This window comes from Mustela lutreola, chromosome 4 (assembly GCF_030435805.1).
Source record: "Mustela lutreola isolate mMusLut2 chromosome 4, mMusLut2.pri, whole genome shotgun sequence".
Taxonomy (NCBI): Eukaryota; Metazoa; Chordata; class Mammalia; order Carnivora; family Mustelidae; genus Mustela; species Mustela lutreola.
The window spans coordinates 90,666,551-90,691,673 of record NC_081293.1 but is presented as its reverse complement, the minus strand read 5'-3'; the positions used below and the strand labels follow the sequence as shown (position 1 = coordinate 90,691,673).

The 25,123-nt window shown below is 44.9% G+C and overlaps 1 protein-coding gene and 1 long non-coding RNA gene across 3 annotated transcripts in view; both read right to left on the bottom strand.

Annotated features, from left to right (window-relative positions):
* Window positions 1–4,621, bottom strand: part of RAB4A (RAB4A, member RAS oncogene family) — a 47,051-nt gene extending 42,430 nt beyond the window's left edge. The window contains exon 1 of one of the 2 annotated variants that reach the window (XM_059170513.1): window positions 4,246–4,621. In XM_059170513.1, the coding sequence (XP_059026496.1) occupies window positions 4,246–4,276 (31 nt within the window). In that variant the 5' untranslated portion in view covers window positions 4,277–4,621. The remainder of the gene's footprint in view (window positions 1–4,245) is intronic. The other variant, XM_059170514.1, reaches the window with a different exon arrangement.
* Window positions 4,622–12,773: 8,152 nt separating this feature from the next.
* On the bottom strand, window positions 12,774–18,317 carry LOC131830353 (uncharacterized). The gene is made up of 3 exons (XR_009353123.1): window positions 18,225–18,317; window positions 15,769–15,922; window positions 12,774–14,439 (listed from the first exon to the last, which is right to left on the bottom strand). It is a non-coding gene; the product is annotated as an uncharacterized LOC131830353 (long non-coding RNA).
* Between the last annotated feature and the right edge of the window lie 6,806 nt (window positions 18,318–25,123).

The following is a 25,123-nucleotide window of genomic DNA, read 5'->3' as shown; positions in this document are numbered from 1 at the left end:
TCCGGCACCTGCCTGGCTTGGGAGCTGATCAGGTGCAGGACCTCATCCACCCCACACCTACTGAATCAGAACCTGTGTCTTCACATACCAGAGGACTCAGGGGCCCATCAGTTTGAGACCACTGCTATAATGCTCCCCAAACTCTGGTTCTTAAAATGTTCATCCATTTTCAGCAAATGAGACAAAGAAAAATACAAACATTAAATGTAATAAATGCATTCAATTTAGAGAAATGTTCTTTATCCTGATGTTATATGCTTTCTTTGTTGATCTTGTTTACACGCCCTGTCTTTTCTGAAATTAAGGTAACGGCCATCTTGGCAATTTCTCTAACAGTAAGTTACTTAATACTTTATTGGTTCCACGTAACTTTAGAGATGTTACTTCCTTTGCCCAAAATATCTTCCTTCCTCTGCCTCACCTATTAAGCCCCAAATTCTCCATGAGTCATATTCTAACTACCAAAGCCTATGTACTAGCTTCTTAGGGCCATTATAGCAAAATACCACAGACCGGAAGGCTTAAAATGAGAGAAACCTATTGTCTAACAGCTCTAGAGGCTGGAAGTCTGAAATCAGATGTCAGGAGGTCCATGCTTTCCCAGATCCTTTCTCCAGGAAAGGATCCCTCCTTGCCTCTTCCTAGCTTCTGGTGGTGGCGAGACATCCTTGGTGATCTCTGGCTTATAGCATTTACTCCGATCTCAGCCTGCATCTCTGTATCACATTCTCTCTGCATGTGTCTATGCCCAAATTTCTCTCATTTTACAAGAATACCAGTCTTTGGATTAGGGCCTACCCTAACCCAACAGGACCTCATCTCAACATGATTACATTACACCTATTTCCAAATAACATCACATTCACAGGTACCTGGCGTTCGGACCTGAACATATTTTTGGGGGGATACAATTCAACCCACAACCATCAACAATGATGTATTCCTAAAAGAAAATCTCTTGCTATTTCTCCAAATTACGTGGTAAGTACTGTAATATAGTGCTTTCAAAATAAAGCACAAAATAAAAATATTAAAACTATATTGTAATAAAAATCAGCCCAAGACTCACCATTTGTGTTCCTGTTTCACAAATTGTATTCACTATAGGAAGCATAAACTCCAAAGTGCAGAGATTTTTCCTAATGGTAGACCGCTTTAGCACTTACTTTCTTCTTCCCTAGCATTTTTGGCACCACTTATATTTTTTTAGCACCTTTCTGACCATCATTGCTTGGTACTACCTATTCAACTTGTTAATTCTGTCTCAAAGTCTTGGTGTCAGGAATTATTTAGGGCCAATTTCTGACCTCCCAAGTCTTAGATGGCTGGAGTTCCTCAGGAAGTTCTAAGCCACACTAACTGGCAAGGCTTTAAGAGTGCAGTGAATCTAACAATATTTGGGAAACACTGTTTCAGTTTAGAGATATTCAGATCCAGGGTTTCAATCTGAAACTTATCTAAGATTTCAATTTTGTATTACAATATTATATACAATATTCAATATTATATGGTTATATAGTTTCAAGGCAACAAAATGTTGACTGCTACTCAGTCTATGGAAGATGAAATATTGCCTTAACATGCTAAAAAACAGGTAGATATAGCTCATAAATGGTACTCTGTAAGCACTGGCTCTTAAATTTTCATCCTATTCCTGTTGAGCTAAACAGAGCCTCCTTTTCTGGAAGAAAAAAATAACCCTAGAGCACAAAGGAGTTTAAAGGTTAGGCACACATTCGTTTGCCAGCTATCTAAGAGTCAAATGATTGTTTTACTTTTGGGGGAACAATGCTGTGCAAATATGGTCAGTGATAAGTGAAGGTGACACCTTAGGACTTTTGGTTGGTTCTTAAATTTTTATTTTAGGTCCGCAATTTCAATGACCACATTTGCTGTTTCTAAAACTAATTCTCTATTCCATTAGTTTCCTCTAAATTACCTCTACTAGAGGTAATTGCAAGTAAAAAAGTAAAAATGTACTTGGGAGGTATCATGACATAAGAATACTGTTGATTGGGGACGCCTGGGTGGCTCAGTTGGTTGGACGACTGCCTTCGGCTCAGGTCATGATCCCGGAGTCCCGGAATCGAGTCCCGCATCGGGCTCCCAGCTCCATGGGGAGTCTGCTTCTTCCTCTGACCTTCTCCTCGCTCATGCTCTCTCTCTCTCACTGTCTCTCTCTCAAATGAATAAATAAAATCTTTTTTTTTAAAAAAAGAATACTGTTGATTGAAGTCTTTGGATCAGGGCACATGTGTGGCTCAGTGGGTTAAAGCTTCCACCTTCAGCTCAGGTTATGATTTCAGGGTCCTGGGATCGAGCCCCACATCGGGCTCTCTGCTCAGTGGGGAGTCTGTTTACCCCCTCTCTCTCTGCCTGCCTCTCGGCTTACTTGTGATCTTTGTCAAATAAATAAATAAAAATCTTAAAAAAAAAAAAAAAGCCTTTGGATCATCATTTAATCAGTCAATCCGTGATGTTCAAGAGTTCAGTTAACTGTGTCTAAAGTCAAGTAGAGATGCGTGATATTTTATCAAGGTTATTTCATATAAGATAAATGAAAAATCTTTATCTCCCAAAGTCTTCCAGTCCTTTCTTACTAATTTATAATCCCCACTTGGTTTTCTTATTTAGACTCCCCCCCCCCCCAAGGCTCCAGGTTAAAGAAAAAAAAAATGTGGGGTAAGGAGCACTTGAAAATAAAGAAAAGCAAAAGTACAGCTGAAAATTGCTAGAGAAATGTATTTTCTTTACAAATTCTCTGACTGTGGTTCTCTATAGGAAGAACCAGACAACATAGATGTACAGTTCCATGTATAGCAATGACAACATGAAAAACTGCCATCGACTTCCTGGAGGGTTTCCTAAGCCTTCTAGGAACAGATGTAATGCCCAATGGCACCAAGAACAGGGCAAGCACAAGTCACAGGAGGGGCTGAAGGTGAAGCAAATGAGACCTCACCCCTCTTAGAAGAAAGATGGAAATGTTCCAAAGGCCCTCTCTGCCACACCCTCACCTTTGTCCCACTGTTTCAGCTCCCCTTATTGGAACTCCATTTCTCTCCGTGGCTGTCTGGGCCTGGGTATCTGCTGTTCAGCCATGAGAATTGCTTCCTACCTCCCCAGTCTGGGTCAGATTTCCTTCTAACATTCTTTCCCAAATCACGCTCCTTCAGAACTCCTTCCTGCCTGAAGTTTTAACTACTCATTCTTAGGTTCATGATGCCCTTAACTCTGTATCCCCCATAGACTGCATGCTCCAAGAGGAGAACCACGCCTGTTGTGCGGCCCGCAGTGTGGACAGCGCCTCCCAGCACCTGCCGGCTCCATCACGCCATTCCTCGCCTATTTGTGAAAGGAGCACAGCAAGGCCAGCACAAGTAATCCGAGATCAGGTACACGCTTTTGAACTCGAACCTCTCCCTGGGATTGTAAAAGTCCCAATCAAAGACTTAATCTGAGAATGCACACATCTGAACAAGTGATTAGAGGCCGGTAAACACCTCCTCAAGTCCGACGCAAACGAGACGTGTAGGGTAGTATTTGTTCTTACCACGCAGGGCTAAACCACCACAAAACAAAAACACAGTGTATGAATTGGGAAGGCTTTCGACTACTCAAAAATTATTTGTGGAGACCCCTCCAGGGGTGGCTGTTTTAGGGGAAGCAAAGATTAAACAGATAGGGCTCTGCTTCCAGGGTGTTTATGGTTTCAAAAAGGCACATTTATAAATAGCCGTAATGCAACCCAGAAAGGACTAAAAAGCTGGAGCGACTGAGAAACAGCAGTGAATGAGGCGAGAGGTCTCCGAAGGAAGGCGTGGATTGGTCGATCACTTCTATCGATCACTTCTCCTTGTAATCCCAGGGCAAAGAAAGGAATTCCAAACCAGGAAAGGTCACGCTGGAAGACTGGGGGAACACACTGAAATGCAGGCGTCGCCCTAAGTCCTTCCCATCCTGGCCGGGCACAACCTCGCCGAGGAAAGTCTGGAGCTGGCTTCCCAAACCCCGAGCCACGGAAACAGGGCGAGGAAAGGGGAAACCCCACGGGTGCGAGCGCAGAGGGAAGGCGGGAGGAAACTTGAAAAAGCAGGTCACGTCAGTGCCACACACAGCCCGGCCCGCGTCCCCAGCCCCCGCGCCCCCAGCCCCCGCGCCCCCGGCCCCCCGAGCCCGCGCGCACGGGCGCGCACCGGCGCGCCCCCGCGCGCCCCAGCCCGCCGCGCCCTGCCGGCCTCCTACCGTAGGTCTCCGACATGGCCGTCTGCGACATCTTGGGAGCGGCACCGCCTCTCGCCCAGTCGCCAGCGGCAGCTCGGGCTGGCGGGAGAGGAGGGTCCGGGTCGTCCTCCGCGTCTCGGTGGAGGCGGCGCGGGGCAGGGGACCGGAGAAGGGACGGGCCCGCGGTCCCCACGGCAACGGCCAGCCACCCCGCGGCTGCGGCCCTGCCGGACTGCCGGCTCCGCGCAGGCGCACGGCCTCCACCCCCACGCCGGGCCGGGACGAGGACGGGGGAAGGAGGGGGGAGGAGGGGGGATGATGGGGGAGGCGGAGGAGGAGGAGAGGGGGCGCGAGGCCCGGCCCCCGCCGTGGTCGCGCGTGCGCAAGCGGCCCCAAGCGGTGCGAGGCGCGGGGAGGCGGGACCCGGGGCGGGGGGCGCGCGGGGAGGCGGGGCCTGGACTCCGGGCGCGGACGGAGGGGCGTGGCTGGCCAGGGTCGGGTGGCCGGGGTGGGGAGGGGCCCGCGATGTGCAGGCTTGCGGGTGACCGAGCTTTGGACTGCGGGGTCTAGCTCTCGGGCGGAGGTGGCAGAGTGCGGGCAGTGGGAACGGAGTCCTGCGGGAGCGGCCCTCTTCGGCAAAGACTTGGTCGTCGTCCTTGGCGGCTCCCGGGCAGGAAAAGACTTCCTCCCACGGACTACTTTGTGATCAGAGAGCGTGTTAACGTGTAACTAGGACGCAGTAGCCCCAGGTGCCCAGCTGGAGAGGCTGGCGGACCTGCGGGGAAACTGAGCTTTCAGCCCAACCTGCCAGGCCCTCTCCTGTAGGGCCGGGCTGGTGTCTGGAGAAAACTCGGAAGCTTACGGTGCGCAGGTGCTGGGAGTCCCCCTAAGCCCATAGATATTGGCCCCTCCGCGGCGCAGTGTAGGGGAATCTGGCTTATAAGCAGGAAGCATCCCTTGGTCCTCAACTAAGGTTAGGAGTCGATGGCTGGGGATTCTGATTTAAGGCGCACAACTGTCTTCAGAATCCTCTTCTGCTGAAAATGCAGCGAGAAACATTAGGAAGAGAATTTTGGTTGGGAGTTTGCTTGGCCTGAGCCTGGTCAGGGCCACATCGTATCACCTAAGACCCAACTTTATTCAAAAGATATAGTAGAATACTAAAAATAGGCCTTGGCTAAGCTCCTAAGTAACTTGGACTGTGGTGAAGTGCTAGTAAATACATTTTTTTCCTGTCCATTTGGCTCCGTCCTCCACGTAAATTGACATCACACTTCACTGAGGTCTTCCCTTCTTCCCCAATGGCCATTTGGCTCTATATTTTATTCTTTCTGATCCAAATAGCAAATAAATATATCCTTGCTTCTAAACAACAGATAAGGCCCCATGTTGAAATATTGTGAGAACTGTAATTTCCCGGAATTATTTTGTATGTTTCTTGCTCAACGGGCTCAGATACTTTGTTGCTTTTTTATTTGGGTTTCTGCCCGTTAGTTTTAATTGACACTACTGAGTGCAGCAGTCTAATCTGATTGAAACTATTTCCAAAGAAAGACAGGGATCCCATTCTTTAGATCTAAGTTTTCTTCCTTCTCGAAGCTTCCGTGGGTAAGAAAGGAAATCACCAGATTATTGACTGAAACCGGACTCAAGATCTCTGAAACCTGGACAGAGTGATAGAAATAAAAATTAAGCTGCTAATTCAAAGCTGAGAACAGTTTCCTATTCTGTGGACCATGAAGATTTACGGAGACCTTTCTGGAAAACTCTTTGTTTTGGAAAAACTGCCCAAAGAAATCATTTAGTTTACAAAGAAAAAGCCAGATATCACAACTGGAAAAGGAAATACTTGAGCTGAGATTTGAAGGAGCTAAGTTTTTTGAATAATAAGGTGGAAGAGCCTTTGCCTCCTAGTCACCTGGGATCTTTGAGAGAAAATAAATTTATCCTAAAAATTCTCAGAGATCGCTTTGATGCTGAGGTGCTATTGATTGTGTGAAAGGAAAACTTGTTGCAAAATTCGTGTTTTCTCCAGTTATTGCCTTCATTCTCTTTAGGGGAAGTCTGTGACCCAGTAAAAGTAGGTTTCCGAAAGCCTAATAAGCACCTTGGAGATTTGTCTACAGGAGTTGAAGGGAGAAGGATTTCTTCCAAAATAGATCCACTCCTACCCAGTCCTTGGGATGGCGGGTCCTGCAAGTCTCTCGTACTTTCCCCTTTTTTCTCTGGCAGTGCTGCACATTCCCACTAGGAACCTCAGAGGGCTTCCAGCCTCCCAAAGATTCCTGTTCCTCAGGACTGGCAGAGGACCACACGGGACAGGACACAGATGGGCACAAATGGACAATGACTGAGGAGACTTCTAGACTCCTAGGCATAGGGTTGGACCCCGAACAGTGGTCCAGTCCCCTGGGGGTGGATGGAGGCTTAAAAATGCCTAGGGATGAGAATCCAGCATGACCTTGATGTTCCAGAAAGCAGTGGCATTGGGAATGACAGGACATGGCCTCCTTGGGAGAGTGAGACTTGGTGGAGAGCACTGGTCACAGTCTGTGAGGTATGGTGACTTTACTTGGTGGCTGGAGTTGAAGAACATAAGCCAACTGTGTCTGAGTCCTTGAGGACTCAGAAATATCTAGGTGTTACTTTGCGAAGGAGCTAAGTTCTTCCCAGGTAGGTAAGGGGCTTGAAAAGGTAATACCCTTTTATTTTTTAAAAAAGATTTTATTTATTTATTTGACACAGAGAGATCATAAGTAGGCAGAGCAGCAGGCAGAGAGAGGTGGGAAGCAGGCTCCCCACCGAGCAGAGAGCCCAATGTGGGGCTCCATCCCAGGACCGGGAGTTTCTGACCTGAGCTGAAGGCAGAGGCTTAACCCATTGAGCCACCCAGGTGCCCCGAGTGGTGATATCTTTTTAAACACCAAGCTGGTAACACCTGTGACATATAGCTCTTCAGGTTGGCAGAGACCTCAGAGGCCACTGGACCAGTTTGCTTTCCAAGGCCATCTGAAACTACCACCTCTGTGATTGGACATGTCTGTTGTTAGGGGATATTTGTTGAGGATGGGCTAAATTAGCTTCAGTAACAAAGATCTCCCAACATGCCCGTGACTAACACAATGAAGTTCACCTCTCAGACCACCTGCCCCACTTGTGCTGGGCTCCATGGAAGCACCTACAGACCCAGGCTGACCTAAGTCTCATGGAAACACATGCTCCTAACTTCACTTGGGCAGGAGAAGAAACCAGCACCAATGATGCATTAGCCCAGGATAATCCCATCAGGAGTGGGTAGAATCACTTCCGTTTATGTTTCAAGGGCCAAAGCAAGTCATGTGCCTACACCTGATTTCAAAGAGAACAGAGAGTGCTATATTGTTACATCCCAGAGGGAAAAGAGAAGAGGATATATTTGGAAAGATGTGATGACTACCAGAGAACTCTGTACCTGTCCAAACAGCTTATTCAGGTTTGAGTTTAAATAACTGCATTGAAGTGTAATTGACATAGTTGTACATATTTGAAGGAGACACAGTTTTTGGTGTAGGTGTGCACCTCTGCTGGTGTGTCACTACTTTTGGCCTTTTTAGGAACAGACATTTTCTACGATTCCATTGTATTTCTTTGTTGCTGATTAGGAATAAAATTCTTGTAGGGTTATTTTAGTGGTTGCTTTAGGATTTATGGTATAGGTTTTTAAATTATCACATGGTCCACCTGTATGTGCTGTGCTATTTTATGTAGAGTGTAAGAACCTCACAACATTTTACTTCTGTCCTCCCCATGAACCGTGCAGTGGAGGTCCTACTTCTGCAAGTCTTGTACACCCCACATACTTACTCTGTTGTTATTTTTGTTTTAAACAGCCAATTGTGGTAAAATATGTATCACGTGAAATTCACCATCTCAACCATCTTTGCGTGTACAGTTCATTGGCATTAAACATGCTCTCATTGTTGTGCGACCATCCATCTCCAGAATCTTTTCCTCTTGCAACCTACAGCTGTCTCCATGAAACACCAAATCCCTAGTCCCCCTCCTCCCAGCTCTTGCAACCACCACCCTACTTTCTCTCCCTATGATTTTGATGTTCCAGGCACCTTAATATGAATGGACTCATACCGTATCTGTTCTTTTGTGATTTCCTTCCTTTTCAAGGATGAATAAAATTCCCCTGTATATATACACATACCGTATTTTCCAGAAAATTCTCTTTAAATAGATTTAAGCAAGTATTTTATATTTACCCACATATATACCATGTCTAAGATGCCTCCGTCCCTTATACACATTCCAGTTCCATGTGGTATCCTTTCCTTTTTGCCAGAAGTAATTCCCTTAGCTGATCTCGAAGGGCAGTATGCTGGGAATGAATTCTTCCTGCCTTCATGTACCTAAAGATGCCTTTATTTCATTTCTGTTCTTGAATAGTATTTTTCTTAACTTTAGAATTCTAAGTGAGCAGCTTTTTTTTTTTTTTCTTCTAACATAAAGTTTTCTGGCTTATATTATTCCTGATGAGAAATCTATGGCTATTCCTCATTCCTTTGTACACAGTTTTTTGGTTTTCTTAAAATATATGTCTTTTTAAAAGATTTTACCTTTATTACTGGTTTATGGATTTCGGTTATGATATGATGTGAGGTGCCTCGGTGTGGTTTTCTTTGTGTTTCTTGTCCTCATGTTCCATTAAACTTCTTTGGTCTGTGAAGTTGTTGTTGTTGTTGTTTTCAGATTTGGATTGCTTCGTCAGCCATTATTTCTTCAACATATTTTCTGCCCCTCCCTCTCTTCTTCTCTGGTGACTCCATTATGTGTGTATCAGCCCATTTGAATTTGTCCCACAGCTAACTGATGCTCTGTTCATTTTTGCCAGTCTTTTTTCCTTCCTGTGTGTCATATTAGATAATTTCTACTGTCATATTTTTAAATTCACTGATATTTTCTGCAATATTTAATCTCTCAATCCCATCCATTGTATTTTCCCTTTCAGACATTGTAATTTCATTTCTAGAAGTTCAATTTGCAGATACAAATATCATATTCCCTACTTATTCTCATTCTCTCCTTTAGTTTCACGCACATACAGAATATGTTGTAATCATGGTTTTAATATCATTTTCTGCTCATTTTATCATCTGAGGAATTTTTTAAAAAGATTTTATTTATTTATTTGACAGAGAGAGATCACAAATAGGCAGAGAGGCAGGCAAGAAGTTTTCTTTGTTTAATTGTATATGTAATATATAAGGATTTAGGGATTCTTCTGGACCTTGTGTGTGTGCTGGGGGTTGATGTAAAAATTCGAGGGGATTCTTCTCCCGGCCCTGGGTACTATGGTCTGCCTCCCCTCTGACTTCTCTCCTTCCACACCCCACCGCCATTCTCTTGGCTCCCATCACTTAGGCCTTCTTGTTGTTTTTGAGCACATCAAGAAGATGTTGGCCTTAGAGCCTTTGTGTGTGCTTTTTCCTCTGCTGGAATGCTCTTGTCCCAGATGTCTATGTGGTTTGTGCCCTTATGGCCTTTATGTTCTCTGTTTATATTCTATACCTTTCAGGTATAACCTAGTGATCCTTCTCCTCCCCTTCCCCGTAGCATTTCATACACTCCCTACTTTGGGGGCCCCCTCAAAGCATTTACCGCCACCTAACACATAGATGATTTATTAGAGTAGTGTCTGCTCCCCCTCTAGATGATAAGTTCTATAAGAGAAGGGGTTGTATCTCTCTTACTCTCTGCTCTGTCCTCATGCCTAACAGTATTTGTGTTACCAAACCCTAAATAATTAAATAGTTGTTGAATGAGCAAATGACTGAAATAAAACTCAGCAGCTCTTGATTTAATACAGATTTATTTTAGTGTGATGAAATTAATTTTAAACTTGTTGATTTACAAGAAATTTAAATGCTGATCTTCTAAATTCTACCATGTAATTGTAGAAAGGCTATAATAAAACTATTTAAAGCATCATCTAATACTTGTGTAACTTACTGAGTACTTAATACTAGGTAGAGCACTAAGTGCTTTAGATATAATATTGTCCAACATAGTCCTTACCACAGACTCATGAGGTAGGTATCATCCCATTTAGCAGACGAGGAAGCAAAGGTCCAAGCATATTACGTATTTTGCCCCAGTTCTCAGGGCCAATGTATATCCATGCTCTGATTTTTCTGTTTAACCACACTAAGTGAAACATATCTGCTATTCATTTATAATGTGTAATAAGAAAAAATGCAGGAAGAAATCCTCCGAGATGGAAGTGTGCAAACCGTTCAATGTAAGGGAACCTACAGACCGTAGTGCCCTTGGGGTCATGTTCTATTCTGGGTGCTTTCTGTAACTTCTCTGGACTCTCACCTTATGAGGTGGGCTTTCTAACCCTCCAAGCCAGGGTTCTGTACTTCACTATGATGCTAAGTAAGTCTGGAGATGGGAGTGGGCATGTGTTTCCTGGAGCAAAAGTTCCCTGAACGCCTCTGTAAATTAAGCATAAGTTCAGGCTAGTTCTAAGCTAGAACATAACCCTGAAGGTAACATCCAATTCTCCAATACTGAACATAACTCTTTGAACTTATTTCTAAATGCAAAGGGACTTTGTTTATCCAAAAAGCATGTGCTGCAAATGTTCCACCAAACAGTATGCAGTGTGGAGGTCAGAGCAGTAGACATTTGTTAGTGATGTGATAATTCCTCACCTTCATCTTTTAACTTGAAAGTTGTAACTTGTAACTTGAAAATTACAAATGTTCTTTGTTCTAATGGGAATGCTTCTCTGCTTATTTCCGCATTTAACAACATTTATACTCAGGGATTTTTTTTTTTTTTTTTGAGTCCTTTCAATTTTTATTCTGCATTTCAGTGAAGAGGACTTACTGGCTCCTCTTTTCTTTTAATCCCATTTTAGAGATCAGATTAACCAACTGTGTTTTCTTCCTACTTTCTGATAAAAGTACCATAGAATTATCTTTGTTTTATTTTTCTATTTTTTCTAAACTGCAATCAAATCAAATGGCCTATTTTCAGTCTGATTTCTTGTTAAAAAAGATAGTTTGCAAAATGACTGGGTTTTGGGTTTTGTTTTTGGGTTTTCCTCCTGATCAGCAAATACATTAAGCCAGAATTTTCTGTTATGGGCTGATTTTTAAAAATTTTAATCAGCTTTATTTGAGGTATAATTTTATATGCCTGTTATATATATGTATATATATAATTTTATATATGTAAATCCAACAATTTTGAGTGTACAATTCCACACAAATTATTTTTAACAAATTTTACACAGTCATGTAACAAACAACAACACAATCATGATATAGAACCTTTATGTCACCCCCAAACTTCTTTCATGCGCTTTTGAAATGACCTCTGGGCTGACGTTTTTAAAAGATTTTTAAAAAATTTATTTTATTTTTTATTTTTTTAGACTGGGGGGAGAAAGTGTGAACGGGGAAGGAGCAGAGAGAGAGAGAATCTCAAGAGGATTCTGCTCTGACTGTAGGGCCTGGCGCAGGCCCAACCCCAGGACCCTGAGATCATGACCTGATTGGAAACCAGGAGTCCAACTTTAACGGACTGAGACCCCAGGCGCCATCCTCTGGGTGGACTTTTAAGAACCTTTATAGAGGGTTACTGATGTCACAGGGGAAAATATAATATGTCCTCTGAGATTGGTGGGGATTTTCCCACTGCACAGAACAGCCACCATCCAGACTTCTGACAGCCTGTCCTTCTCCCCATTTTAATCTCCCGTGTTTATGTTTGTGTAAGCCACAAGCCCTTCCTCTGGGCCTGAACAGGAGTCAACACCATTTCCATCTGTCAGCTGGGTGGGCTGTGCCTCTTACTGGAAGACTGATGAGACCTAAGAGGAGGTGCTGCCTGGGCTTACTGGTGCTCTCTGTGACTCTGCAGCAGCCAGACTTTAGGTCTGAGCGGTTTCAGATCTTCCCCTCCATCGCCCCAAAGTGGTGGAGGCTCGGCTGGCAGGCATGTGCCACCTTGATTCGCCAAACACCAGACTTTGGGGCTTGAAAAACAGAGACTTGTGGCCTCCCCATCCCGCAGGCTAGAAGCCCACCACTGAAGGGTCGGCACAGGTGGTTCATTTCCGAGGGCTGTGTGCTGGGTGCATCAGTGCTGGGCCTCCCCACAGCTTCTGCTGGAAGCTGGTTTTCTGGTTTGCTCGTCATCCCTGGCCTTCCTACAAGCACCCCCCTGACCTCCGCCTTCATCTCCAGATGGCGTTCTCCCTGTGTGTGCGCCTGTGTTCAAATGTCCCCTTTTCAGTCAGAACGCCAGTCATATTGGCTAATGACTTCTTAATTAATTACACCCTAGTTCCAAATGAGATCATTTTCTGAGATCCTGGGGGTTTAGGACTTCAATGGATGAATTTTGAGAGGGAAACACAATTCAACCTTTAACATTTTTCACCACCCAAATGTCCCCCCCCCCCAAATCCTAAACATACAACAATCATGCCTCACTTGCATTGGTAGAGACCTCGGTGTCTCCTCAGAAACGAGGTGCAGACTCCTGCATATTCTTTCATTTATTTATTTTTGTAACTTAATTAGCCAACATATAGTACATCATTAACTTCAGATGACTCCTGCGGATTCTTAAACTGTAGAGCATATGTGAACACCTGGGGACCTTTGCGAAACAGATTTCTGGATCCCCTCTCTGGAGGGTCTGATTCATGAGTCTGGACCAGCGCCCAGGAATCTATCTTGTTTAACAAGCACCACAGGTATTTCTAAGGCAGCAGGTCCCCACCTTCGGAGAAGCCCTGATGTGAGCTGTAAGGGGCTGTCTTGCTGAAAGACCCAGGCTCCAGCTGCTTGTGGAAAATGCAACAGAGAGGAGTAGAGCCTGCATGGAAACTTAAACGTAGTGAGTGGCAGGATCTTTACATCTGAGTAATGAAGACATGTGCTTGAGATCTCTCTCGGACACTAACCCACTTAGAAATAGGGATGGGTTAGAGATACACTATGGGCTAAATTTTCAGATATATATACATATATATATTTGTGAGCCACACTTCCTGTTCAGGGGTCATCCGTCATTCCTCCCATCAGCCAGAGTCTTGGGAAGCACCCAACATTCAGCAAGCAAGAGCTGCCTCCAAAAGCTGGTGGAGAAGGAAGGCTTTGCAAAGCTCCCTCTTCCCTGGGTCTCACCATCTCTCCTGCCTTCTCTGACCTTTTTTAAAGGAGCATCTTAACTCAAGGACTTTCCCTCTGTCCTCTATTGAGATGGTTGATGTCCTTCTTAAAGCACAATCTGCTTGGTTTCTTTCTTTCTTTTCCTCTGCTTGCCCCCATAATCCAGCAATAGTTCCATATTCACCGGGCAATTTGCCTCTGATGCTAGAAAGTAAGCTCTCTGAGGGCAGAGACTTGACCTTCATTGTTCACACTCTTTTCCCCATGCCCTCTCTAGCACCTGCGCTAGGGGCAGGCACATTTTAGATGCTGCAAAATGTTTGTGGAATTAACTGGATGGATGGATGGATGGATGGATGGATGCTGGTACCACCTGTGAACAGTAAAGAAGACCATGGAGACTCTATGGAACATTTAAACCATTTCAGGTGAGTCCATGTTAAGGTTGTGTAAAGACTATGTGCCAGGATACCAAGGAACAGGAGAGTCACTTGGGGTAGGAGATAGGGATTGTTTTACGGAGGCTGTTTCTATGGGTTTTCCTTCTAGCCTCTTTTTTTTTTTTTTTTTTCAGCTTAAGTGTTTTCATGTTGTGTGTGAGTAAAGAGGGGTCTTTCCTTACTACTGAGCTTAGGTAAATGGAAATTCTGTTTGTGGGAGAGGTGGTTTTGGAAACTGAGGGACTCTTTGGGAACCAATATGCAATGGGCTTGTGGAGCAAGCTTGTTGAACGTAAGAAGGGATGGAGAGATGGGGCCAACAACAAAGACTTTTCTTGGGCAGCTCTGCAGAGAATTGAAAATTACCAGAGAGAGAGAGAGAGAGAAGGTTGATCCAGTGCTGGAAAGATGGCCATGCTCTTCAACTTATTTTTTGATGCATGATTTCCCTCGAATCTTGGGTCCAGTGGGAGATCCTGGCCCCTGTAGCCGAACTCTTCTGGACTCTCTAGAGGGTGCCCTGTGGTAAGGACTCTGAGGAGGGACTTCTCTCTTCTGCAAGAATCTCCCAGCACAGGGCCGCTCCGGCTCCACGGCTACACAATGAGAACAATGCTGTTCAGAAATCATTGTTGGAAAATCAGGAAACCCTTGAGTCTCTCTAGGCTATCCAATGTGAAGATCTTAATTTAATAAACTGAAGAAAACAAATTCACTAAGGAATTTAGCAAGACTGCAGGTGTTTTTGTGACTTTCCTGGTCAAGTGGTGCCCCCTTGTGGGCACTTCGACATACTTGCCAGGATTCTGGGCTCTGGAGAAGCAAGACCACAGCGGCAAGGACGATCCCAAGAATTGCTAGTTTGGGCCCTGGCTGATGGTTCTCTGGATTGTCTACTGGGCGAGAATGTAACTTATGAGAGTGGTGTGGGCTAATCTGTGACTCCTGCCACCTGCCCAGAAGGTATGTCGGTACCTGTGAACGTGACCTTATTTGAAAATCAGATCTTTGTGGATGTAATTAAGGTGTGAGTGAAGATGAGGCCAGTCGAGTTGGCTTTTCATCCAATAGGGCTGGTGTCCTTATAAGATGAGGAGACGGACATGGGGGGAGAGGCGGCCATGGGGCGATGGAGGCAGAGGTCTCAGTGATGCCGCTCTAAGCCCAGGAACGTGCAAGATCGCCAGGCTCAGCCGAAGCTCGCATGTGGAGGCCATGGCACAGACACCTCGCCATGGCACTTACAGCCTCTAGGGCTGTGAGAGAGTGAATGCCTGCCGTTGGAAGGCATTCAGGTTGTGCTACTTTGTTAGGATGGGCTGAGCGAACAAATGCACAAGGGGTCTGGGACTCTGAGTCAAAGTCCCAGCTTCCACTTACAACCTGTGTGACCTTGGATGAAACATTTCAGTGCCTCTGCGCCACAGGGTCATTAACTACACTGTGGAAACATGCCAAAGGGAGAGTTCCCCTACCCCCAAGGTTCCCATGAGGACAGTTGATCCTATACATAAGCGCATTTTGTTCATTGTAGAGCACTGCGCAAATGTGACATTATCATGGGGCCAAGGGGTGGTGGCATGTGGTGGCACAGTGAGGCCTGGAACTTCGCTGGCCAGGACCCATGTGTGGGTGGAAATGTGAGAGAGGAAAACTCAGTTCTCAAAGGAGCCAAAGGCAGGGATGCCCAGGGAAGGAGTTGGAAGACATTCGAGATATCAAGTAAATTCTTGCTCTGGTACAAATTATCCCAAAACTCACTGTCTTAAAACTATGAACATTTATTATACACAGTCTCTGTGGGCCAAGAATCTGGAGCAATTCAACTGGGTGTCTCTGCATCTTTCTTATGAGGATACAGTCAAGACGTTGGCTGGGGCTGGGGAACCCACTTCCCAGCTAGGGAGGCCTCAGTCTTTACTCACCACGAGGTCCTCTCCATCGGTCACCTTGAGTGTTTGCATGATGTGCCAGTACCTCACTCCTCCCACCGCCCCTGCCTGCTGCTTCTGTCGGCAGTGGTTCTTGACCTTTACAGGGCCACAGACCTTAAGCTCTAAATAGAGCCAGGGACCCTCCCTGCAGTGAAGCACACATATACAATTACACAGACTATCCTAAATAGAATTTCAAGAGGTTCTAAGGTCAAGTACCACTGGTCCACAGAGATCTCTGTCAAACACAAACCTAATTACGTAACTTCCTGTTTAAAATTTTCTGGGACCCCTGTTGCCTGCGGGATAAAAAACTCATTAGCAGATCATAAACTGACAGCAACGTGCCTTTAGTTACAGCAACATCAACAACATACTGAGTGTCTTCTGTGTGGCAGGCACTTTCCACATTCTTTCTAGTCCCTAGAAGAACCCCACAAAGAGTGAGTTTTATTCTTGATGTTTTGGAGCTAAGGAATATCTCAGAGATGAGATGTGGTGGGTCTAAGGCCCAGCTGGCTTTTGTGACTCTAAAGGCAGCGTCCCCCTGTCAGGCTCACTGTCCCGCCGTGTGTCCCACCTGCCCACTGGATTTGTGAATTCTCACGAATAGGGACAGAGCTCTGTGGAGGCTCGGTGGGTGCAGGTGGTATTAGCTGGGCACCCAGCTGCTGGCTGGAACTCTCTGAGGTTCTTCAGTTCCGCAGAAGTTGATGCTGCCTATTGGCTGGGCCCTTGGCTGGGACTGTCGGCCTCACCGCTGCATGCGACTGGTGGCTTCCTCACAGCATGGCGGCCGGGCTCCAAGAGCCAGTCTTCCAAAAACAAGGTGGTAGCGCGTGACAGTTTCAGGCCCCAGCTAGGAAGTCTCATAGCCTCATTTCTGCCATTCTCTCATGCTTGAGGGAGTCACAAAGATCCGTCTAGTTTCAAGGGGAGGGGATACGGGTCTCCGCCTTCCATGGGCCATGTCAATATGCCATTGCCGAAAAGTGCATGGGATGGGCGGTACTGTGGTTCCCATCTTCAATAAATACAATCTGCCCACCAGAAGGATCAAGATTAGTTAGTTGAGAGGAGAAATGTTGAGTAGGTAGGCAGATGCTCAAGTCCAGAGAGCTCAGGGTCAAGGAAGTAAGATTTGGAGGCTTTAGGTATTGCTGGTATTAAAAACCATCTGGAATGGGACGCCTGGGTGGCTCAGTTGGTTAAGCTGCTGCCTTTGGCTTGGGTCATGATTCCAGGGTCCTGGGATTGAGTCCCATATCTGACTCCTTGCTCGGCTGGGAGCCTGCTTCTCTCTCTCCCTCTGCCTGCTGCTCCCCCTGCTTGTGCTCTCTCTCTCTGTGTCAAATGGATAAATAAAATCTAACAACAACAGAAAAAACAAAAAACCCCACAAAACATCTGGAACAAGTAGAAAGAGGGAGAGGGGGGTTATCAAGCATTTATTGAGTGGTTGTATACTCAGCTTTGTGGGAGAGAGTTTGTGAAAACTTTGTGGATACTGTGTGGTAGAGCTCCTCCTGTGAACGTAGAATTCAGCTCCCAGGGCTCTTGATGGGGGGGCTCAGGATCAGAGCTAACAAGACTCTTTTGTCCTCAGGAAGCTGACCTCTCTGCCCAGCTCAGAGGGCCCTCCGGCTTTCCCTGAATAACAACAGCCAAAGTATTCAGATTTTTAAAAACCTGAAAACCTTCAAAAGGGCAATATTGAGAAATAAAAGAACTGAATTATTCAGTTTATTTATTAAGCAACTTCATGTCAGGGTAAAAGGGAACAAGAAATTATGGTGGTGAAAATATTCACTAAAGGTTAAAAAAAAAAAAAAAAAGGAAAGAAAAGAAAAGAAAAAGGAAAACGAAGGAAAAGAAACCAGAAAGACGCTTTTCATCCTTAAGAGATCTGATGACTCTTAGAACCAAGGCTTCAGGTAAGATCTTTATTTTAGGATCAGGCTAAATGCCAGACTGGTGAAAAAGGGAAAACCATAAACTTCTGAGTATGGCACAGACAAGCTTTCATAATCTGGCCCTTTCCTTTCCAACCTTACTACAGTTCATTATATTCTGGTCACTCTACTCTTAAATCCCCTAACACGCTACACCTGTTGACCCCTCCGTGGGTTTGCTCCCCTTTCTGATTCCTGGCGAACTCCTACTTGATGAGGGAGCAGGAGGCTGGCTGAGGACAAAGCAAAAGCTGGCGCCTTGCACCCCCTCTTCACCTGCTCCCCTCCATATGTGTAGCATTCCTCAGGCACCCCTGACTGCCATAAAACGATAAATAGTTAACTTGCAGGGATCGCAATCCTGCAGAACAGGAATCTCCCTTGCTCTACAAGATGTCCTAGAGACCTAAACAGGGAGGTTACCTTATCAATAGCACAAATTTCCAGAGGCAAATAACTCTCGGTTCTGAAATGCTAACTGAGTATTACTCTCACCTTAAAAGTCCACCAGAGATGTGAGTCAAAGCCAAGCAGCAAGGGTCGTTTATTGCAGGTTCGAACCTGGACCTCTGCGCCACTTGTTGCCGATAACGCGGAGAGGTCTAGAGCTGGGGTGGTGCAGGGTTTTTATAGACAGATACAAACAAGTTTCGGGTGGGGCTGAGCTGATTGGTTGACAGTTTGAACAGGCATACTTGGCGTCAGCGGATTGGTTCAGGGGGCCCGCGCGCGAAACAAGCAAAGCAGTCTTACAGAAGCAGAACTGGCCGGTTAGCCCGCGCGCGTGAAAAAACAAGCATTCGTACAGAAGAGAAACTAGCTGGTTAGCAGGATAAAAATGCACTTCTAGCCAGGGGGGTTCTTTTGGTCTTTCAGTTCCTGAAGCCCTAATGTCTCCCTCCCACCATAAACTGGAGGAGACTGAGGTAGAAGGGAATGTGAATGATAGCAGGATCATAATACCCCACCAAGAATCTCCCAATTATCTTGATGTTAATGCCTGACCTAAAGACGACATTGATCAGGCCATAAGGGCAAGGCCTCTCCCCCAGCACCTTGTAGGCCCTCCCTAACATGTGAAAACTCTGTTGAAATCTCCCATCCCTTCACCACCTCCCCCCAACTGCGGGGTATATAACATGCCTACCCTCACAACCTGGGGCAGCAGCTCTTCCTGCCCACGGGTCCCGTCCCCGTGCTTTAATAAACCACCATTTTGCACCAAAGATGTCTTAAGAATTCTTTCTTTAGTCGTCAGCTCCGAACCTCACCCCACCGAACCTGACTTAGGTTCTGGGACTTCATCACTACTCATCCCCAAAGTCAACTGTTCTACAAAGCAGGTGGTTGCAGCCACCCTTCGGGGTGCTTTTGTAGTCCTGTATTGTTTATCGTGAGCAGATGGCCAGTTTCTCAAGGGCAGAAAGCCTAGGTGATTTTTTGGCAGCCCCAGCACCCAGTAATGCTGGGCACAGAGCTGATCATTAATGTGGGGGAACGATGGCAGAAAGAAATGTAGATAAAATTAAATTTCCTTAAACCTTGCAGCCCACCAGCAAATATTTGAGGGAGCCAATCCTCTGGGAAACTTTGAACAGTCTTACTGTTAATGCTTTGCTAGAGGGAAAAACAACCTTAGCTTGACAGTAGCTAAACCTCCAGGATCCTGGGAGTCTTCTTTAGCATATGAAAGTCCTTTTGGAAACTTCCCTGGTCTTTACCTCCCCTCCTTTCATCTCGTATAATAAGTCGCTCCTCACAGTCGTGGTGGTGGGGGGGGGGCTTTCTGCCTACGGGTTTTTTGCACCAAAGACATTTCAAGAATTCTTTTATGGCCATCAGCTCCGATGGCCCAACCAACATTACCACATCGATAATCACCACATTTTTTTCTGTTTTTGGAATGGATAGACTAAAACTTTAACAATGCTCTTTAGTGTAAGAAAGCATTTAGTTTCTGCTCCCGTTTCCTGGGTCTGGCTTCTCGACTTGCCTGGGTAAGGATTTTCACTGTGGAGAAGTCTCTTGCTTGTAAGGGAAGCCTCGTGGCTTGGACAGGAGGACAGCATTATCCCCCAACCCTGGGGCTTGGCTTCTGCCTACTTCACAAATGGAAGTTAGGGAGCCTTACACTCTCACCATTTCCAATTTACTTCAGAGTTTGGCTCTTGTTCAGAGCTACCCTAGCACAGTATCTGTTGACTCCCCTTCATAAACTCTGAACTGTCAGGAATCAATGGGCTTCACAAATCATATCGATTACCTAAATGCACTGACTATGGAAGCTGGTCCTAATGCAGTTTTTGACACTTGAAGAACAAGGGTAGAGGATGCGGACTGTAGTATTTGTGAATGTGGAACCTGGACTGGATCCTGATGGAAGAACCGAGTGACACTCAGAGATCTTGGAGGACAGGAGGTTTATCTAATGCCATGGAGCTCAGAGGAGAGTGATCTCCAAAGATCTGAGCCCCAAGAACAAGCAAGGGGGGTAATTTTAACTCTTCTACTTCCACATACTAGGTACTGAGGGTGCATGCGGGAAGTGGGCCAGGGAGAACCCAGAAGAGCCCTGGGGCAGAGACTGGGACTCCCTTGCTGGCTCAGTCGGCCATCTTTAGGACACAGATTTTTCCTCAACATTAGGACAAGTGAGCTTGTTTTTCGGAAGCTCTGTGGTAGCATAATGGGGGATAGCAGAAGGCCCTGCATGTGTCCTGCAGTTACTTCTAGGGCTTACGGATAATATCCTCTGGTTGTGCACAAGTGGGATGAGCTGTCCCCAGAATGCTGAAGATTTTGAGGAAGTCACAGATGTACCAGAGAATTCCCTCCCTGTATCTCTCAGTGGCTGTCACTACTAAGGAAGAAAGAGAAATTCTCCTACTGGAGCAACAGTAAAGGTTCTCCTCCTCTTTTGTTACCATACAAAACAGCCGTGAGGTAGTTGTTTGCAGTACGGAGACTTTACAACAATGCTAACTGGTCTCAAACCAGACACGGATGTGAAAGGTGTTGGCAGTCTACCTTCCATTCTAGTCTGCTCACCTCCGGGGCTCTCAGGAAATCTTGAGATTGTTCTCTGGAATCCTGGTCGCCCTTCTTCCTCTAGGGCATGTGGCTTCCCGATGGGGAATCACCAACCACCATAAGTAGAGATACTGCAAATCCAGTCTTGAGCACAGTGAACACATGAAGTGGTAGGAAGCCAAAGTCCAAACAGGAGGGGAGGTGATGGGGGAGTGGGAGTAGGGAGGGGTGAATTTACCAGAAAATACTGGAAAGAATTTGGAGAGAGGGAGTGAGGGAAACAGGGAACAGGAAACATGGAGCCCGAACTTGGAACCAGGGAGGTCAGACCCAGTAAGAGAAAGTGAGAACCAAAGTGGTCTTTTCAAAAGAGGCTGCTCAGGTTTTGTTCACCAAAACCGAAGCCTTGTCTTGATGCTCCACCTGGGGCCGATAGGCGGGAGGAATTCACTGGCTGGATTCACTTCTGGCATTCAGGTACAACTTCATCTTCAGTCCTCAGTAGTGCCTTGACCTGAAATGCACAGTGATAGGTGTGTAGATCTGAGCAGAGCTGGGGAGAGTCTCAGATCCAGGGGTAAATGGGTGGGGCTGTGTGTGCTTTGGGTGCTCTGGTGGGAAGAGAGGTAACCCACAGGCGGGGGCTGGTTTTTTCTGTGAGTTTTCTCCTACTAAGTCCTTGGAAGGGTCTCTGTCTCCAAAAAGGGCACTGTGATCAGCTTCTGACCTAGAAAATGAAACATGCTTGCCTTTCCACTGCTGTGGGGCCCTATTTGAATGAAGCAACACTAGCAGTTGAGACGTCCATCCTGAAACCTGTAACATTATCTCTTCTTTGGGACATGGTACATTTGGGACCAGACACAGGAGGAGACTGGAATTTTCACATGCTATTCTGTAAGTGCCACGAAGGCAGGCTCTGTGTCTATATTCCCCCTTCCTGTGTCACCAGTAGGTAGCCCAGTGCCGGGTACTATGTGCTCAGTACATATCTGTTGAATAAATAAATGACCCCACCCCCAGGTTTAAATGTTAGGACCCTGGCTCGTATTTCCAACAGGTGGGCTAGTGGTTGTGTTATGAGACACATTCTCTAAGCCTTCCCATATCAGATCACTGTATGTCTTTTTCCCTTCAGCTTCTGCCTTAGGCAAAGATATTGCAGGGGTTGGGGAGAGGTTGGGGGAAGAAGTGAATCTGAAATTAAGCTAAAAGCATATAGTCCTGTCCCTACACACTCTTTATGTTTTCTCCCTCTTTTCCCTTGTATTTAGCTATGTGGCAGTGCAAAAATTTACCCCAGAAGGTAGCAATTTGAAACAACAAATATGATCTCACCTAGTTTCCAACGGTTGGAAATCTGGCCCATGGGGTGGTGCTGGCTCACGTTCTCCCACAAGGTCTGTTTTTTTGGCCAGGGCTGCAGTCATCTGAAGGCTCGACTGGATGGGAGTGCGGCTTCTAAAAACTCTCACTCATGAGACTGTTGACTTGCCATGTGGGCCTCTCTGGAGACTGCTTGACTATCCTTACAGCATGGCAGCTGGCTGCGGTCTCAGCAAGCGAAGGTGAGTGAGAGGGGACAGTACGAGGAGGAGGGAAAGAGAAAGACCCAGGGGAGTGGGGAGGAAGGGCACCTGCTCTCTGAAATCCTACACTGCAATTTTTGCCTGACTCTATTCTTTGGAAGTAAGTAACTACATCCTGCCCACACCCCAGAGAGGGGCAGTTAAGCCCCACCTTTTGAAGGGAGGAGTCCCAAAGATTTTGTGGAAATATTTTGAAGCTACCACAGCCTTCAGTCAGAGTCTCCATCCTCCTGGCCGTATTCCTGCTTCTCTCCCATTTGCCCTTTTTCTCGTAAATCGGCTAATCCTCATACCTCTAAGCTAACTTTCTCATAAGTTAACTAATGCTATGGGAATTGTAAGCTTCCTATAGATTCTCTTGGGCCCAGGAATCCTGATACCCGCCTTGCTCAATTTTTTTTATAACTGAATGTCTCTTATTAATTGCATAATGTATTAATTGCATAAAAATACAGAGGGCTCATCAATTCACTGGTCCAAATGTGCTTCCCATTTTTAAAAGGGACAAAGAGACTCCTCACTCTGTAAAGTACATCTTTAACCTAAAGGAGGGACTCTGCTGGTAGTGTTAAGTGTGGTGGGTGTCTGAGGCAGAGCCGCGCTAGTCCCACAGTGCCACAAGGTGACTCTGCTGGAGGGAGGTATGAACACATAAGAGGAAAGGCTTACTGAGACCTGCTCTCCAAAGTGCTCTCTTTGTTCTTTCTGGTTTTTTCTCTGTCTCTTTGTCTCCATCTCTCTACTTTTCTGTCTCCACCAACCCGTGTGTGTGTGTGTGTGTGTGTGTGTGTGTGTGTGTGTGTGTGTATCTTTTCTCAGTGGCTTAAAGTGGCTTTCAAACTCTTCCTCCCCTCACTCTGCACTGTTGGCACCTCTTCTGTTCTTAGAAGCTCTTTTTCTCTTTTCCCCTCTCTAACTGCCTACCCACTTCTACCACAGGTATTATTATTAGCAGATTTGGGGACAGTTACTCGTTTCATTCAAACAAAAAAGAAAGAAGAACCCTGAATAATGAAGCCATAGACTTCAGTTTAAATAAGTTGTATTTCAAACTGAGTATAACAGAAAATGCTTCTTAAATAAAACTTGTTTTCCTGATTCTGAAAGCAATACATAGGAGTTCTAGGGAATTTGGATTTTACAAAGGAGAAGCACAAAGAAGCAAATTACAACTGTCAATTATTCTATGATCAGAGATAACTGAGGTTAGCATTATGATATATGTCCTTTAGTTTTTTACATAAACACACACACGCTATTGGGATATTCTGTACATACTGTTTCACAATCTACTTTTTTCTTGTTTTTTTCTATTTGAAAAAAATTATTAAGATTTTTATTAGAGAGAGAGAGAGAGAGAGAACTATGTGTATGTATGAGTGGGAGATGGGGCGGGGGGAGAGGGAAAAGCAGACTCCCTGCTGAGCAGGGAGCCCTGGGGCTCTGTCCCAGGACCTGAGATCAGGACCTGAGCCAAGGCAGACGCTTAACTGACTGAGCCACACAGGCACGCCTCTACTTACTGTTTTTCTCATTAATATTTTATGGTGGACATTTTCCCATGCTAGTATTTTTCTATAAAAATATTTTAAGTTACTACATAGTAGTCTACTATATCACTACATCAAAATTAAAATTTATTTAATTTACTATTCTTGGACATTTAAGATATCTCTGCCTTTCCCTACACACATTTTTTTTTTTTTTTTTGCTGTTAACAATAATACTGTGTTGAACCTTCTCGTATTTAAATCTTTATCCACATCTATAGTTATTTCCTTAGCATAATTCCTAAAAATAGAACTAGTAGATTAAAAGGATACACACTGTAAGTTCTTGGTACATGGAGCCAAATTAATGTTCAGAAGGGTTATGCTAATTTCCGCTCTTGTTAACAATATATGAGAATGCTGTTTTACTATACTCTAGACAACATTGACTATCATCATTTTTTTTTCCTCTGTTGATTTTTAGTTTGATTCTATTGTGTCAGAAAAATACACTTTCTATTACTTTAATCCTTTTAAATTTATTGAGGTCTGTTTTATAAGCCAGAATGTTGTCTGTCTTGGTCAGTGTCTCATGCACACTTGAAAAGAATGTGTATTCTGCTATTTTTAGGTAGAGTGTTTTGTGTCAATTAGGTCCAGTAGGTTGATAATGTTGTTGAAATCTTCTGTATCTTTTGCTGACTTTCTATTGCCTTATTCTATCAATTACTAAGAGAAAAATGTTAAATTCTCCCACATTTGTCTTGATGCATTTGTCTATTTTTCCTTTCTATCAGCTTTTGCTTTCCGTGTTTTCAAGCTCTGTTATTAGGGGCTTTGTTTCAAGCTCTGTTATTATATTTGGCCTTGTTATATCTTCTCAAAGAATTGACCTACTTGTAATAAAGTAATGTTTATCTTTTTTTTCCATTTTATTGATAAATACTTAACATACATCACTCTGTAGATTTGAGTGGTCAAATTTAACGTACATATATTATAAAATGATTACCATGAGAGGTTTAGTTAATATTCATTATCTCATATGGATAAAATAGTAAGAAAGGAAAAAAAAACCCATGTCTTTGTGATGAGAACTTTCAGAATATACTCTCTAACAACTTTCCTTTATATCATAGAGCAGTGTTAACTGTAGTTACCGTGATGTACATTACATCCCCTCTATATCTATATAGGTATCTATATCTATATCTATCTACCTATCTATATATATAGTTAGACTGGTAAATAGAACAGAGCCACATACTTGATTTTGGGTGTATTT